General features: G+C 41.1%; 1 protein-coding gene across 8 annotated transcripts in view; it reads right to left on the minus strand.

Moving 5' to 3' along the window:
* The window catches only part of prrc2b (proline-rich coiled-coil 2B), an 84,660-nt gene that overhangs the window by 57,082 nt on the left and 10,354 nt on the right, over positions 1–17,224 (minus strand). For all 8 annotated transcript variants that reach the window (XR_009645827.1, XM_060841574.1, XM_060841573.1 and 5 more), the window contains exons 3-11: positions 16,593–16,770; positions 12,181–12,277; positions 11,714–11,783; positions 10,385–10,528; positions 8,487–8,743; positions 3,894–3,988; positions 3,157–3,302; positions 1,776–1,863; positions 949–1,123 (exon numbers count right to left, since the gene is read on the minus strand). Coding sequence is in view for 7 of the 8 variants with exons in the window: in XM_060841574.1 (XP_060697557.1) it covers positions 949–1,123; positions 1,776–1,863; positions 3,157–3,302; positions 3,894–3,988; positions 8,487–8,743; positions 10,385–10,528; positions 11,714–11,783; positions 12,181–12,277; positions 16,593–16,770 (1,250 nt within the window). In the remaining variant the exon portion in view is untranslated. The remainder of the gene's footprint in view (positions 1–948; positions 1,124–1,775; positions 1,864–3,156; positions 3,303–3,893; positions 3,989–8,486; positions 8,744–10,384; positions 10,529–11,713; positions 11,784–12,180; positions 12,278–16,592; positions 16,771–17,224) is intronic.

The raw sequence follows: 17,224 nt of genomic DNA on the forward strand, positions 1-17,224 counted from the left end.
CCTAGCACGAGAGGACAAAGCTTTAAATTGAGGGGCATTAGATATAGGACAGATGTCAAAGGTGTTTTTTTTTACTCAGAGTAGTAGTAGGGGCGTGGAATGCATTGCCTGCAACAGTAGTAGACTCACCAACTTTAAGGGTATTTAAATGATCATTGGATAGACATATGGACAAGAGTGGAATAATGTAGGTTAGATGGGCTTCAGCTTGGTTCACAGGTCGACGCAACATTTCGGGCTGAAGGGCCTGTACTGCACTGTAATGTTCTTAGAGTAGAGTAATTTATGATCCAGCAATGCAAGAGAATCCATTTTGTATTTTCAACTCATCAACAGGCATGCCAATGCCAAGGAGTAATGCTGCAACTTAATTTCAACCATAAAGTCTAAAGGCATCAAACACATTTCTGTTCCTCCTCCTAAAGACCAGATCTAAGAAAATAAACTGGGAAATTGGAAAAGATTCTCCACAAATTCAATTAATTGTACCTTGTCAAATTTTGCAAAACAGGCTACAGTAGAAATGAAACAGACATTTTGATGGTAAATATAACAAAGTAGCTGTCTTCATCAGTCAATTAGAACATTAATTTCAATATTAAGCACATTACTACACTTGGAGGGATGACAGCAGGTGGATCCATCTAAGGAAAATGATGTATTTTTTACAATTAGGATATGCATTCTGAATCTTTGTCAGTATCTGTAATGCTATTGTCCAAGTATAAATTATACTAGCATTGATAATGGTTAACATCTACATAGATTTAAATAAATAAAAACATCTTATCTGCCATTCACGGAGACCAAGGTGTGCATGGAGATACAGTAGGATTTTGTTATAAAGTTGGATACTGTACTGTGAAATATTTGCTCAACAGGTAATTTTAAGTATATGATTTCAGTTAAGTTGAAAAAATACAAATTTGTGAAGTGAACTGAAAATACCCTTGTCTCAGCAGTAGATAGGTTCCACCGTGGCTCAGGATCCTGCAGGACATGGTTTGACTGGCTGGAGGATAATGGGTTACTCCAAATTGATTCACTGCACATAGAAGGCTCCACTTTTTCATCAAGCTTAGTAGTTAAAGACCGATGCCGCACTATTTTCATGTCCCTTTCCCTATAAAGCAAAAGGTTTTGGGTGATATTTTTTTTACAGTCATACACACATTGCAAATTAAACTGAGAGCTCAAATGTAAAACTTCCAGTTAGACCTTATTCTGCCTTATTCAGCACAAAGAATGGACTAACACGCACAAGTTAATAACGGTCCTTGTTTGTAAGAGTGTAATCAAAAAATACCAGACGTGGAGACTGAAGGAACAGTGTCACAAGCAACTTTATTCTGGGCTATTTCAATGACAGCAAATAGCCAAATGGAGGAATACAAACAAGGAACTGCGGTCATGATGGGCAAAGGTTAAGACACAACAGTATGCTCACACAGAGCGGAAGGAAGGTGGACATGCAACTGTGGTCTTCAAGGGTTTTATTTGGGGGATGATATCAATTGCAAATTCAAGAGGTAGTATATTTGAAGGGGGAGCCTGTTACATCATCTATTACCAAGGGTCAGTCAACAGTTTAATGGGAATGGAGACAAAGCTACATTTCACTGACTGTAAAGTGCTTTGGAATGTTAAGAGGTCATGACAGATGCTACAGAAAGCAAGTCTACGTAACAGAAAAAGAGATTTTATTCAATTGTTTATAAAATTGTAAAAATGCTCAAGGTTTCCATCTGCAACTGTAATCTAAATTAAATACAAACCATTTCTCTTTTCGCTCTCTTGACATTTCTTCATCTTCATCATCACTGAATTTCAGCTTTTCTGAGTAATCTACCTCCTCGTGTTCACCTAAATAAAAAAATAAACAAAATGATTCAAGATGGGACTAGGAACCCAGACTGCGCTGTTCCAATTTAAACCTTCTCAATGCATCACAACAAAATAGAAGTGCTTTTTAAAACACGTCAGAATTATTGCACCACAGATTATAAGCATAAAGTGAGCTGGTAGAGCATACATCTAACACTGAATTCCCCAGTATCAACATCCTGGGGTTACCACTGATCAAAAACTCAACAGGTCTTGCCATATAAATACAGTCGCTACAAGAGCAGTCAGAGACTAAGAATCCTGCAGCAAGTGACTCACTTCCTGACTCCCCACAGTCTGTCCACCATCTATAAGGCACAAGTTGGAGTATAATGGAACATCCCCTACTTGCCTGAATGTGTTCAGCTCCAGCAACACTCAAGAAGTCTGACATAATCAAAGGCAAAACAGGCTGCTTGACTGGCACTACATTAACTCCCTCCACCACTTACACAAAAGCAGCAGTGTGCACTATCTACAAGATGCACTGCATCAACTCAAGGATGCTTAGACGGTACCTTCCAAACCACTACCATTTCGAAGGCTAAGGACAGTAGATACGTGGGAACGCTACCAAATATAACGTCCTCTCCAAGCAACCTTCTGTCCCGACTTGGAAATATAATCACCAACCTTTCAATGTTGCTGAATCAACTTCCTGGAACTTACCCCCAACAGGATTGTTGGTGTATCTACTCCATAAGGACTGCTGCAGCTCAAGAAGGAACCACCTTTTCAAGGCAACTAGGCATGGGCATTAAATGCTAGACCAACCAGTGAAGCCCATATCTCACGAATGAACAAAACTCTGCCATTCTTACTGTACTGGACCTACCTGCAATGACCAACTCTTTACTGCCCCTTGAAATGGCCTGGTAAGCCATACAATTAAAGGCCAATTTAGATGGGTAATAAATGTTGGCTTTTTGAGCAATGGTTACATCCAACAAAAAATGCAGGAGAAAAACAGCTAGGTTGTTAGAAGCTGCTACTTCAGACATGTACAATTTAAACAGAACAGACAGCTTTAATTCCATGTGCAGCCATCCGACTCTCTACTATATACCTCTACAGATTTTCAGGACACTGGTGCATGCACTGTGGTGCTTATCATTCCCTAGTCGTATGAGAACATTAAGTGGAAATGCATTGCAAATCAAGTCACGCAGGAAATCAATTATTTCCTATAAATTAACTACCACAAACACAGATACGCATCATCAACACTTGGTTAAAGTTCCATGAAATCTGCACTTTGAGTTCCGCTCTCACCTGCCCATCCATCTTCTGTTTCAATGTCCAGCTGATCCAGCTCTTTGAGATCATCCGGATTGACAATGGCAGGTCGATCTGTCAGCTCACCTGGTCGCCGTGTGGGCCTTGCTGGGCGATTAGGACGAGCCACTCCGCGGGGATACCTGTGGATATCCACATTGGGAATCAATCGTTGAAGCATTAAGAATGCCAGGACTCAAACTTACAAGATCACAGTGAACAGTATGGGGGAACAGCCTTTGGTAAGGCAACAGAAAAGCAAATATGAAATTCAAGTCAGGCGATGACACAACCTTGCACTGTAAGCTTTACACAAAAACATACTTGGATCAAAACAAGCATCCTGCTTGTACCACGGGATTTAGGTTCCAGTCAGAATGCCGTGCAAGTCACCAATATGTAAGATGAATCTCTCGATACAAATCATGGTTAAAATAAATTATCAAATTTGATTCAGTTGTCAATGATCTAACGAAGACATAGGTTCTATCCATAATAAATATACAAGGTAAAGTCACCATAGCCCCACAGGACCATAGGACTGTTCACTCATCAGCGTCACTACAACTTAGGCAAGGGGAGAAGTTCAGGAGAAGAGTCTTTCATGATAACCTCAGCCAGTGCGGGAACTGCACCCATGCAGCTGGGATCACATTATGTCGCAAGCCAACAGCCCAGCCAACTGAGCTGACCAGTTAACTAATTTGCACACTGATTGTTAACATCCTTCTTACCTAATTGGCTCAGGTGGTTGGAACGGATACTGTAAGGACCCTTGTGGACCAAAGACTGGAGTCGGCTGAGGACCCCGCGATTGTGGTGAGCACATCTGCAGGGGGAGAAAAATCCATTTCAGACATTGATTCGGTGGTGATTAACTGGTGAAAACAGACCTTGTGAATGATAAAGACAATGTTCGCACCCTTCACCCAGAGAGTGAATAATAACCCCTTCACCAACCAAGATTGAACTGCTCCTCCAGCCACTGAGACTGAATAATACAGCCTTCACCCCCATGAGTGAATGATATTGCCTATTCCATCATTACTCCCACACTCAAGAGTGTACAATCCCTCTTCTCACCTGGTGACATTCCAGTGAAGGCAGAGTGAGCTTTAATAAAATTTCAGCTTGTTTTTTTGGCAAATGGTCTAAGTAGACCATCAAGATTATGAAAAGAACACAAGACAGAAATAGGAGTGCAACGTGTACCAAGTTTTATGTTATTTCTAATCACAATCCTTTCTATATTGGACAGGAATGTTAACTATCACATTTATTAGCATTTAAGAAGGTGGCATTAACATGATCTTCCTCATTTTCAGAATGCAATATATCTGCGATATACAAAGGAAAGTGGGAAAAATCACGGGGCCACTGCTGTTTTATGTTTATATGACAAAATGATCTTTCTCCATCCCTGCTGAATGTATTAAGCTTTTGTGACTGGTACATTTTCCTATTTTTGAAGACGAAGAAACACAGTCAGCCACACTGATAGAGAGAACAGATCAGCACAGATATTCCTCTCAAGACAAGACTGCTGTGAACTATACTATTGGAAATATGCTGACAGGGCAGTACGAACGGTTTCAAGACAAATGAGGCTGAATTCTGGAGAAAGGGACTGAAGAACAGGTTGGGAGAGTTAGATTTTTGTGTTTTTCTCAATCCTCTCCCCAAGTGTGTTTGTGGCATGGCAGACTACTGAGCAACTACCTACAGCAGTTTTGGAATTGAATGCATCAGCTGCAAAACATTTACATGAAAACAACTGTTACTGTCTCTGACATCACAAAGCACAAGCTACAGAAACACAAACAACTTGTCCTCACTAGGTTTCTTTAACAAGTTAGCACTAATACACTCTAATGCTATGTTGTTTCACCAGCTAGCTATCATTAACCTTTCCATATTTCTTCCATCTGACAAGACCTACAGCTATGCTATTGCTGGCTCAAAATGCTGTCTGGCGATGATGCAAATTTGGAAGGACAGAGCTATAATTGCTGCAAAGTTCTAGTGAAACAACCCAAAAATATGTACAACTTTATTTTATGTTGCTGAAATCCTAATAACAGGAATAAAGCAGTTCTGTATCTCAAACTAAAATACTGCTCACCAGGCATCAACAATAGTAATCTAATAAACTCACGCTGCTCAGGTAATAGAAATTACTTTGTAGACTTACCTCACTTAGGGTATGTTAATCAGGTTCTGATCTTTTGTTATCCCTAACTGTAGTTAACCTTCACATATCTGCTTGTTCAGCACTGAAGGGAAGGCCACACATGCAAGAGAATGTCAGTGTGTCAGACTTGATCATTTGCCACATGGGAACCTTCCTTATTATGTTCTCTCAGAATCTGGAACCAGCACAATTTTACTTCGTCCTATCTCTTTGGCTTCAGGCCACAGTTCTCATTCCATTGTTTATCTAAACACTGCACCTTTCAAGGTAAAATGGTCAAGATTGATGCAATTTAGAATGGCTCTGGCAAAGTAGAGGAGATGTCAGCTAATCACTGTGTCAACAGATGACTAGAGAGGAATAATTCATCTGGCAAACTGTACAACTTAAATAAAGCCTTCAAAATTCCATATTGCACTGCACCTACAGAATTGGCAAGGAGGCCAGAGAAGATAGCAGCTAATTGTTTTGTTATTTCTGATCACAACCTTTCTTTTATTCGACAGGAATGACAACTATCACATTTGCTTGCACTTAAGGGGGTGGTATTAACATTAAGCTACCCATAGTACGTTCTCCCTCATTCTTGAATGTAGTTTACCTGCCATGTACAAAATTAAGTTGATAAAAACATTGAGTCATTGCTGCTTTATGCTTGGTATCACTGATACTGTCTGTATGATCTTTCAGGAGAAAGTGAGGACTGCAGATGCTGGAGATCAGAGCTGAAAATGCGTTGCTGGAAAAGCGCAGCAGGTCAGGCAACATCCAAGAGGGAGGAAGAGAGCTTCTTCAAGGAAGACATCCTTGCAAGAGGATTCGCAGTGAATTAAAATCTTCTAGAAGAAAGTGAGGACTGCAGATGCTGGAAAACATTCCTGAAGAAGAGCTCATGCCCGAAACGTCGAATCTCCTGCTCCTTGGATGCTGCCTGACCTGCTGCACTTTTCCAGTAGCACATTTTCAGTGTGTATGATCTTTCACCATCTCTAATGTGGCTGGTACAGTTCGCTATTTCTGAAAGCAAAGAGAACACAGCCTTCTTTATAGAACATTACAGCGCAGTGCAGACCCATCAGCCCTCAAAATTGCGCCAACCTGTGGAACCAGTCTGAAGCCATCTAATCTACACTATTCCATTCTCGTCCATATGCCTATTTAATGACAATTTTATTTCCTCCTATCTCTTTGGCTAGACTACTACTGTTACAGGTAGTGTGTTCCTACTGCACTCTGAGTAAAGAAACTACCTCTATTTAACACGCCTCAATTTAAAGCTATGTCCCCTTGTGCTAGCCATCATCATGAGGAAAAAGGCTCTCACTGTCCAACCTACCTAACCCTCTGATTATCTTATATGTCTCAATTAGATCGCCTCTCAACTTTCTTCTCCCTAACAAAAACAGCCTCAAATCCCTAAGCCATTCCTCGTAAGACCTTCCCTCCAGATGAGGCAACATCCTATTAAATCTCCTCTGAACCCTTTCCAAAGCATCCACATCGTTCCTAAAATGCAGTGATCAGAACGTTACGCAATACTCCAAATGTGTCCGCACCAGAATTTTGTACAGCTGCAGCATGATCTCATGGTTCCGAAACTCAATCCCTCTACTAATAAAAGCTAACACACCATCTATACCTTCTTAACACTATCAACCTGGGTGGTAATTTTCAAGGATCTATGTACCTGGACACAGAGACCTCTCATCACATCCATACTATCAAGAATCTTACCATTAGCTCTGCATTCCTGTTACTCCTTCCAAAGTGAATCGCCTCACGCTTTTCCGCATTAAACTCCATTTGACACCTCTCAGCCCAGCTCTGCAGCTTATCTACGTCTCTGTAACCAACGGCATCCTTCGTGACTATCCACAACTGTACCGATCTTAGTGTCATCCACAAATTTACTAACCCATCCTTCTATGCCCTCATCTAGGTCATTTATAAAAATGGCAAACAACAGTGGAACCAAAACAGATCCTTACGGTACCCCACTAGTAACTGAACTAGTGACGAATATTTCCCATCAACCACCACCCTCTGCTTCTTTCAGCTGGCCAATTTCTGATCCAAACCGCTAAATCACCCTCAATCCCACGCCTCCATATTTTCTGCAATAGCCTACCATTGGGGAACCTTATCAAATACCTTACTGAAATCATATACACCACATCAAATGTTTTACCCTGTTTGATCACCTTCTGAAAGAACTTAATAAAGGCACGATCTACCCTTCACAAAACTGTGTTGGCTATTCATAATCAACTTATTCCTCTCTAGATGATAATAAATCCTATCTCTTATAACCCTTTCCATAACACTTTACCCACAACCGAAGTAAAGTTCACTGGTCTATAATTACTAGGGTTGTCTCTACTCCCCTTCTTGAACAAGGGAACAACATTTGCTATCCTCCAGTCTTCTGGCACTATTCCTGTAGACAATGACAACATAAAGATCAAAGCCAAAGACTCTGCGATCTCTTCCTTGGCTTCCCAAGAATCCTGGGATAAATCCCATCCAGCCTAGGGAACTTATCTATTTTTACACTTTCCAGAATTGCTAACACCTTCTCCTCACGTACCTTCTCCTCAACCAATTGTCGTCTTCTAGTGTGAATACTGATGAAAAGTATTTATTTCGTGCTTCCTCTAAGTCCTGTGACTCCATGCACCCCCAACTTCCCAATACTATGCTTGATTGGCCGTAATCTTCCTCTAGTCATTCTTTTATTCCTGAAATACCTATTGAAGGCCTTAGGGTTTTCCTTGATCCTATTCACCAACAACACCTCATGGCCCCTCCTGGCTCTTCTTAGCTCTCTCGAAGTTAACTTTCTCCTGGCTAACTTGTAACTCTCAAGCACCCTTATATTGATATCAAAGGTAAATAGTGTTATAAATAACATTTGGTCTCTGTGACCTGAGCTTGGTTACTACTATGTCAACACCTCCCATTCAACGTCAGTTACGCTAACTGTCAGCTTTCGCTGCAGGCTTTGGTTGTGAACTGGCAGCATGGAACAAGTTTCTGAAACGTCACTCTCAATTTCATTGTAGCTGTATTTATAAACTTATGAACTGAATGCCATGGACAATATCACAACAATTTACTGGCTCTGCAATTAACTTACAAATGTAGGCAACATATCACGGTAGGTGGCAGGGAACTGGTGAGTCCCAGCCTGCAGAGGTATTCCCAGTCCCCTCCTTAATGGAGTTGCGGGGCGCAGCGAAGGCTCCTTTGGGTCACTTGATGACACTGGTGTGTGCACTGGATCTTCTTGGTCTGAGCCTTTGGTTTCCACCTCTGGCAGTGGTGCAGGTGGCGGAGTCGGTGTTGCCGTGGGGTTCAGGTTTCGCCCACCGCCCTCCCTCCAAATGGCTACATCTGCAAGCAAAATACAACTGCTCAATTGTAGACTGGTACGGAGATGAGCATAGATCAAGTAGAGCCTCCAAACAAGTGCCACCAGACATGTTCCAGTAACTACAGTCTTAAGATCCAATACAACCTAATGGACCAGCTAATTGCAACCGGACCTTATCGAGCATAAGGTGCTTATTAGGGGGGACTTGTGGTAGAGTGGTTGTGTCCCTACCTTTGGGATGGAAGGTTGGAGTCAAGTCCCACCTGCTCCAGAAGTGTTTCAATACAATTCTGAACGGGTTGATTAGGAGATATCTAAATTGTAAGTCTCCAAAACTTGCAGGTCCATGTAAACTGCTTTGCTGTTAACTAAACAGGAACTCACTCTCATTAAGGTTGTTATGGTGAACTGACAGTGACCCCATCTCTGGGCCAGGAGGCTTACATAAGGTCCCACTTACTTCAGTGGGGTGTTCTACCATATCTGAAAAGGTTAATTAGAAAATATCTACAAGTTTCACAATGGGGGCTCTGACAGTAAAGTGGCAGCAGCCTTACTTCTGATCCTAGAGGCCCAGGTTCAAGTCCCAGCTCTCCCAAAGGGTGCAACAATATCTCAGAACAGATTAGAAAGATATCTACAACATATTAGGTGAATCCACCCATCCAGCCCATGTCGATGCTTTAAATCAACTACTGATCAGTTGCAATCTTCTATCTTTTTAAGAGTTCTTGTGGTATATTGGTAGTGTCCCTGCCTCTGAACCAGAAAGCCCAGAATCAAGTCTTGTTGCAGAAATGTGCAGTAACACCTCTGAACAAGTTGATTAGAAGGACTGACAAGTTACATCACCTTTTAAATGGCATTCCATAAAAGAGGAATTTCTGACATGATACTTCCCATTATTGCATTTGAGAGATATACTGATCTCGATGTGACCAGATTTCCTTCACCAATCAAGTTAAAATATGTGATTATCGTTACCCTAGCTCTAATTCCACAACCAGTTCTAAATTAAGGAAGAAAACACATGCCATGGGTCAACATGTCTCATTTACGCACCAGCACCAAAAGGAATTAGTTTCCTCCTACCACAAGGCCAGCTGATAAAACATTTTTAGCAAGAGTTTTTCATGCAGAGTTTTTTAAATCAGTTTTAAATTGTTCAGATTGAATTTATTTGTTCTGCAAAGAACTAGATCTGTATTACAATAAACGATATCACTGAGGAGGAAACAACAGGGCTACTTGTTTGGAAATATCCAAAATTGCACATCTTTCTAAATCAACAAGAGGTTAGTGTAAGATCCATAGCCTTTTTGAACTGGTGATTATCAGTTGTTAGATTCTTTTAGACATACATGATGATTGTTTTAGAGCTTTTAAAAATATTAGTATCAAAAATGGAACTATGTCTCAATTGGCTAGATTCCTGAAGTTCAGGGCTCACCAAGTGGATTTTAGTAAACAAAGCAGCATGTCATCACGTAGAAACTCATCTTAGAAACTGAAAGCAGTATTCCTTTACCCTTTGGCATCAGATGTGAAATTTTCTCTGTTATAGCTTGGAACTTGTACAACCTTTCTAGACACACCACAAGTACTCCAAAAAATGAGAACCACCAGGAATGTCAGATCCTGCATATAACTGTGAGCCTTACTCTGTGGGCGGAGGCTTGGTCCTGGCCCATATGACTGATCTGTGATGTCCTTTTCTTTTCCAGCCTTTTCCTGGTCTCCAGCTGCTTTCAATGTTGGAAATTCCTCTTGAGAGAATGGTAACTGCTTGTTTGATCCTCTTCCGCCTGAGGCAAATAATGACAATGAAAAGTCACTAACAATCAAACACAAGATTTATTTAAGACGTCACACAGCCAGTGTATGCTTTTACTGCCACCATTGGGAAGGAAGAGAGAATAAGGAGCCCAGGAGACATGAATTGGAATAATAGGACTGAGGAGACAGCAGAGATGGGTAGGATTAAACCTTGTAAGACTTTCAGAGAATGACATTTATAAACTCCCTCGTGGTCAGGGAAAAAGTTAAATCAGTGAGGGTGGGTGATGGTCAAAAGACCTGGGAAGTAATAGTAAGCATCAAAACATGTCAGACTGCTTCATTAATTATTTTAAAAATCTCAAACCAGTTGGCACTCAGCTCATTTTTGGGTTTGACAGAAGCAGATCAGAGGGTAAACAACCAACAGCCTTCCAGGAAGCAGGACGGCAATTAAAATGTTCCGATGGCAATGGAAACCTAATACTGTATTGAACGTGCTCCTCAGGTCTTCCGGACGTAGAGGAAAAGGTAAATTTGTTTTACTGCGCCCACCCCTCAAACAATCCCCTCCACTCCCATTCTCCTCCTGCCAATACTGGGGCCTCAGCGTGGGAAAGGAGCAAGGGCCTGAGTTCTGTATAAGTTGTAAGCCTACACAGCGTTAGCAAATATTTCAATACAGGAGGTTGTTTTAAGAAAATACTATTACTCCTTTAGTGCTTTTGACTAGAACCTCACTTTCCTGTTTTTTTCCTCGTATGTTTTAATATTTGGCTGACATCAAGACCCATCGGAAAGAAATATTAAAGTTAAGCCTGACTGTATTCTAGGAAGGCATAAGGTAGAATCAGCACCAAGCACAGAGTAATAGCCTAGTACAGATGTAAAGATTGGGAACAGTCAATTTTGAGAACATGGGTCTGCAGAGACTGCAGTAATAAATGGTGGGCTTGCTATTAGTTCTAAGGATGGTATCTAGTGTCTTTGGCATTCACTCAATCTGAATTGTCTGCTACAAATCCGTTGTAAAGGGTCTTCACAGGGGGATGCCTGTGGTTAAAAGTACTGAGCCTTATGTGTAGAATAAGATGAATACAGATCACCAAAGCCTACAATGTATTAATACTGCAACACACTATTTTGAGCAGATTCATAAAATTGTACACAGAGTGATTAGGTTACCAAAATATGCTGGAAGACAATTAACTCACCTCCTGGTCCTACTGGCTTTGCCTTCAATTGTGCCCATGACTTTGCTCCACCTTGTGCTGAATTTGTGTTCTGTTAATTTTCAGAGGAAGAAAGCCCATTATATCCCAGGCAACAATCTGCTCCAAGCACACACCTACTACCATTCTTGATCCTGAATCACTAACATCCACCACCAGTGAAGTGATTCCACATGTTAATCCAGGTGGAACAGTACGGTAATGCCGAATGCAACACTTCTTTTATCGCTGTTATTTATTGTGTCTGGAAGCAATTTACATCCTTTACATCAATTCTCCATCCAATTGATTTGAACGCACAATTTAAAATTCTTAATATTAAGATACAATTCTGCACTGAAGTGAAACAGAAGAAATCAATTTTGATCAGCTCAATGTTGCCATTTCACAGATCACAATAACCCCTTGCCCGTCACAGCTGAAAGACTTGCCAAATGCTTGTATCTTACCTCGTGGACTGGTACCGGCTTTGGCGCACTGCAGGCAGATGTCTGCGAAACCGGCTGCGATGGCGACTCTGGCTGCTGTACTACTGACACAGCGGTACTGCAAAACATAATGGCACATGGTCAGGAAAACCCACCAGGCCAGGCTCTGGTTAGAAGTTATAAAAGTCAACACCAATGAAAGTAAACAGTACCCTTCTCCCAAAGTCCGAGTTGTACAGAACATAGAAAACGGTGAGTTTTGAAATTTGACAAATCAATGATTTAACCAAACCACTGACAAGGTGTGACTTGCAGAAAAAGAATTAAATTGTAGCTCCATTTAAAAGAACTGTCAATAGTTTACTTTATATTCAGCTTGCCTTAGATACTGACAGATTTGACTATCCCAATCCCACATGGCCAGCTTCCCATCTTCCAACATCCACAAACTTGAGCTCATGTGTAACTCTGCTGCTCATATCTCAATTCACATCCAGTCTCATCCACCAATCACTTGCACATTCACTTTCTGAAGACAATTCACAATCCTGTATCCAAGACATTAGAGGAGAAAGTGAGGTCTGCAGGCGCTGGAGACCAGAGCTGAAAATGTGTTGCTGGAAAAACGCAGCAGGTCAGGCAACATCCAAGGAGCAGGAAATTCAGACATTTCAATTCCTGATGAAGGGCTTATGCCCGAAACGTCAAATTTCCTGTTCCTTGGATGCTGCCTAACCTGCTGCACTTTAACCAGCAACACATTTTCAGCTCCAAGACATTAGAGCCTATCAGAACCTCAGGTTCTAAATCCCATTCAACATAGAGGTTCATTCGGCACAAGTCCCAATAATCTGGTTTCTAACATACAGCCGTGGTAATCTGGTTGCTGATATGAATACTGTGGCTATAATTAAAGGTCTAGGAACAATGTAATGTCAAATGATGTACAGCAGATGCCCCCAGTGGCTAATGGCCAAGAAAATTTTAAAAACGCTGCAGTGGCAGAGGAACGCTGACAGGAACGTTACCAGCTTCTGAAGAAACTATTTTGAAGGAAAAATTAGTATTTCAGCAAGTAGGGAGATTGAAATAAAATTGGTCAAAATTGGATCTGCTCCAACCGAGACATAACAGACTATGCTGCAGTTAACCAGAGGCATACCATCCTCTCCTAACCTGCAGGTCCCAATAGCAAATTGGCAGGGATGGGGACAGGGTTAGTTACTTAACTCTGCCTTCCCTCCGTCAATTAGTGTTAGTATTATAGAGGTAATCTAGGGTACCACTTACCATTCGAGTTCCCTATTAAAGCAGGGAGAAAAATGCTACTCACTACAATGGCAGAGACAGGTCATAGAGGTGTACAGCACAGAAATAGATTCTTCTGTCTAACTCGTCCATGCCGACCAGATATTCCAATCCAATTGAACCATGCCTGCCAGTACCTGGCCCATATCCCTCCAAACTCTTCCTATTCGTCTCCTCATCCAGATGCCTTTTAAATGTTGCAATTGTACCAGCCTCCACCACTTCCTCTGGCAGCTCATTCCATACACGCACCACTCTCTGCGTGAAAAGGTTGCCCTTAGGTCTCTTCTATATCTTCCCCCTCTCACCCTAAACCTATGCCCTCTAGTTCTGAATTCCCCTACCCCAAGTTGTCTATTTATCCTATCCATGCCCCTCATAATTTTATAAACCTCTATAAGGTCACCCCTCAGCCTCCAACACCCCAGGGAAAACAGCCCTAGCCTATTCAACCTCTCCCTATAGCTCAAATCCTCCAACCCTGGCAACAGCCTTGTAAATCTTTTCTGAACCTTTTCAAGTTTCACAACACCTTTCTGATAGGAAGGAGACCAGAACTGCATGCAATACTCCAAAAGTGGCCTAACCAATTTCCTGTGCAGCCGCAACATGACCTCCCAACTTGTGTTCAGTCTCTGACCAACAAAGGAAAACATACCAAACGCCTTCTTCACTATCCTATTTACCTGTGACTCCATTTTCAAGGAGCCATGAACCTGCACTCCAAGGTCTCTTTGTTCAGCAACACTCCCTAGGACCTTGCCATTAAGTGTATAAGTCCTACTAAGATTTGCTTTCCCAAAATGTAGCGCCTCACATTTATCTGAATTAAACTCCATCTGCTACTTCTCAGCCAATGGCCCATCTGATCAAGATCCTGTTGTAATCTGAGGTAACCTTCTTCGCTGACTACTAATCTGACAGTTATGGCATAATGGTACTCCCTATCCCAAAGCTTGTCAACAGACCACATCTATATGACAAAGTATATAGCAGACAAGCTTCCAGAGATTTACAAGGATTTTACTGTTCAGCACTAGCACCAGGTTCCACCTTTCCCTACTGAAACCATTCCCTGTACAAAAACCAACTCCCTACTGGGGGAGAAACTTAGTTAAATACAAAGTCCAAAGAGATTGACTGGCTCTCAATCAACACTGTAGTTGCTTTAATAATCCTTGAAAGGGAATTGCTATTGTCACACTGTCATGCTGTACCATCCCCAGCATTGAGCAATTTAAACAAGAATCCAGCCCAGAGTCATTCAATTGTAGAGATGTACAGCCCGGAAACGGACCCTTCAGTCCAGCTTGACCATGCCGATGCAGCTCATTCCACACACATACCACTCTCTTCATGAAAAAGTTGCCCCTTAAATCTCTTTTATATCTTTCCCCTCTCACCCTAAATCTATGCCCTCTAGTTCTGGACTCCCCCATCTCAGGGAAAAGACTTTGTCTATTTATCCTATCCATGCCCCTCATGATTTTATAAATCTCTTTCTGCTGCCCTTGTCACTTCCTGGACTTTCTGTTCCTCCGTGTGAATTCTTACCTCTGGAAGTGAGTTTTTAAACTCCTCCAGCAGAATAATCTCTCTTAGAACGTCAAATGTCCCATCTATTTTCAAAGCACACACACATCAATCAAAACGACTATGGTCAATTCTTTCAAACTCAACATAAGTCTGACCTCGTTCTTCCTCTGTGTTTCTCAAACGCTGTCTATATGCTTCTGGTACAAACTCATAAGCACTTAAAATAGCCTTTTCAACCTCTTCATAATCTCTTGCCACCTCACCTGACAGTACCTCACTAGCTCTACCTACAGTTTCGTCTGAACTAGCATTAACCATAAATCTTTGGACCATTCCATCTGCCTAGCCAATTTTTCAAATGAAATAAAGAAGGCTTCAACATCTTTCTCATAAAATATGTGGCAGACTTTGGACATATTGACATCTATAACTACTTTCTCTTTTAGTCTCCATCCTGTTAACTCAACTTTGCTGACTAAGTCGCAAGTTCTCACATTCAAATTCTGTCTTTTTGCTCAGGTAAGAATTTTCACTCTTCTTCCTCTCTCTCTCCTTTTCTTCTTTCTCTTTGCTCAGCCAAGAACCTTCTCTCTCTCTTTTCCTCTCTCTCTGTTTATCTTCTAACTCCATTTTCCCCAATTGTAATTTAAGTTTATCTACCTCTACTGCACTTGTCTGTTTCTCGGACACACCTAAGTGTTTGAGTAATTCCCTTACAATTTTAGCTTTACTTTTGTCCTTGGTAAAACCCAAATCTAACTTCTTTGCTAATTCTAAAAGTATAGCCTTTTTCTTTCCTTCTAAACCTTTTTAGCAAATCTGAAAACCATCTTCAAACCACAGAACCTCTTCAGCAATTTTAAGAGTAATTTATCCCACTTTTAACTTAATCAACCACAAGTCACCGAAAGTAAGCAAATTGCCTCACCTTTGTTTTATTTAAATATCCAGGACCTGCAAGTGTTTAAATCTGTTGGGATTTTTCATCCCCTCAAATCTGTCTAAAACAGTTCAAATCACGGACCCAAACCATTACGACACGGGGTAAACCCTTCTGCTAATTTAAAACCAGCAGCACAGAAAAGATTTATCCCGTGCAGTAATCTGTGAAAATTTGAAAGGTCAAGAACTAATTAAAGTAAAAATTAACAACTTTACTTCTTAAAGCATAACAGACAATAATTAACTAACAACAATTTACAACTCCTTCCTCTAATCTACCTTTTACCTTCCCTTTTATAATGCTAGTCCGATAAACTCCCAATAAAAATTTTCAAAACAAAAATTCTCTCAAAACTAGGCAGCTTCTAGTTCTTCTCTGTATTCCTGCCTTCTTTATTCTTCTTCTTGGGAATTCTGTTTCACAGGTTACTGATCAATAAAGGTAGCTTTCAGAGAGTTATTTTTCAGACAGTCTTTACATGCTGGCGGCTTGGCAGTTCTCCTCTCAATTGTTCGATTTTTCTCACTTCGTGTTAGCTGAGCACCCACCATAACTAATATTTCAAAGACGACTTCTATCACCACCAGGGAGAATAAGAACAAAACAGACCAGGCTCAAAACCAAATCTGCAACAAGACAATCTTACTTCTTTTGGTCCTGCTGCTCCTGTTTGCTTGCCCATCCTGTTCCGTCTTTTGGTACAATGGTCACGTTTGGGTCGTTTCCTTTGTTCTCAGCCTTTAAGCTGGGAAGGTTGGCAGGCGGGGGCATGCGCCGGGCAGCAGCCACTTTGCCAAGACTCTGCAAGCCATGTCGAGGGACAACTGCAACACATTAGAGAATGTTCAAGAGTCACTACTGAACAACAGGACAAAGTGCAACTATCTGCACTTAATACATGAAGAATGACCAAAAAATATTTTCTGAATATACAGTGAAGAATGATCCAGGTAGCAACTGCATATCTCCTTTGTGGTGACACTATAGTTGCAACACAAGTAGAGTGTTATACTACACCCCACAGAACTCTTTTAACAGTACAAGATCTTAGCTGAACTTATTGTAACTCCAATCACAGATGTAAAAATAATTATCCTCAAGAACAACCATAAAACTTGCAAAGTTTTATGTTTAAATGGCTCAATGCAAGATTCAATTGTGATGAGGAAACTTCAGTTAAAAGATAGTTTGAACATTTCAGCAGCCCTGGGATTCCTGGGCTTCAATGCAGTGTTTAGAATTTGAATGTGCTGTAAGATCATTAAAAATGCACAATCT

The sequence above is a fragment of the Hemiscyllium ocellatum genome, chromosome 21, assembly GCF_020745735.1.
Source record: "Hemiscyllium ocellatum isolate sHemOce1 chromosome 21, sHemOce1.pat.X.cur, whole genome shotgun sequence".
Taxonomy (NCBI): domain Eukaryota; kingdom Metazoa; phylum Chordata; class Chondrichthyes; order Orectolobiformes; family Hemiscylliidae; genus Hemiscyllium; species Hemiscyllium ocellatum.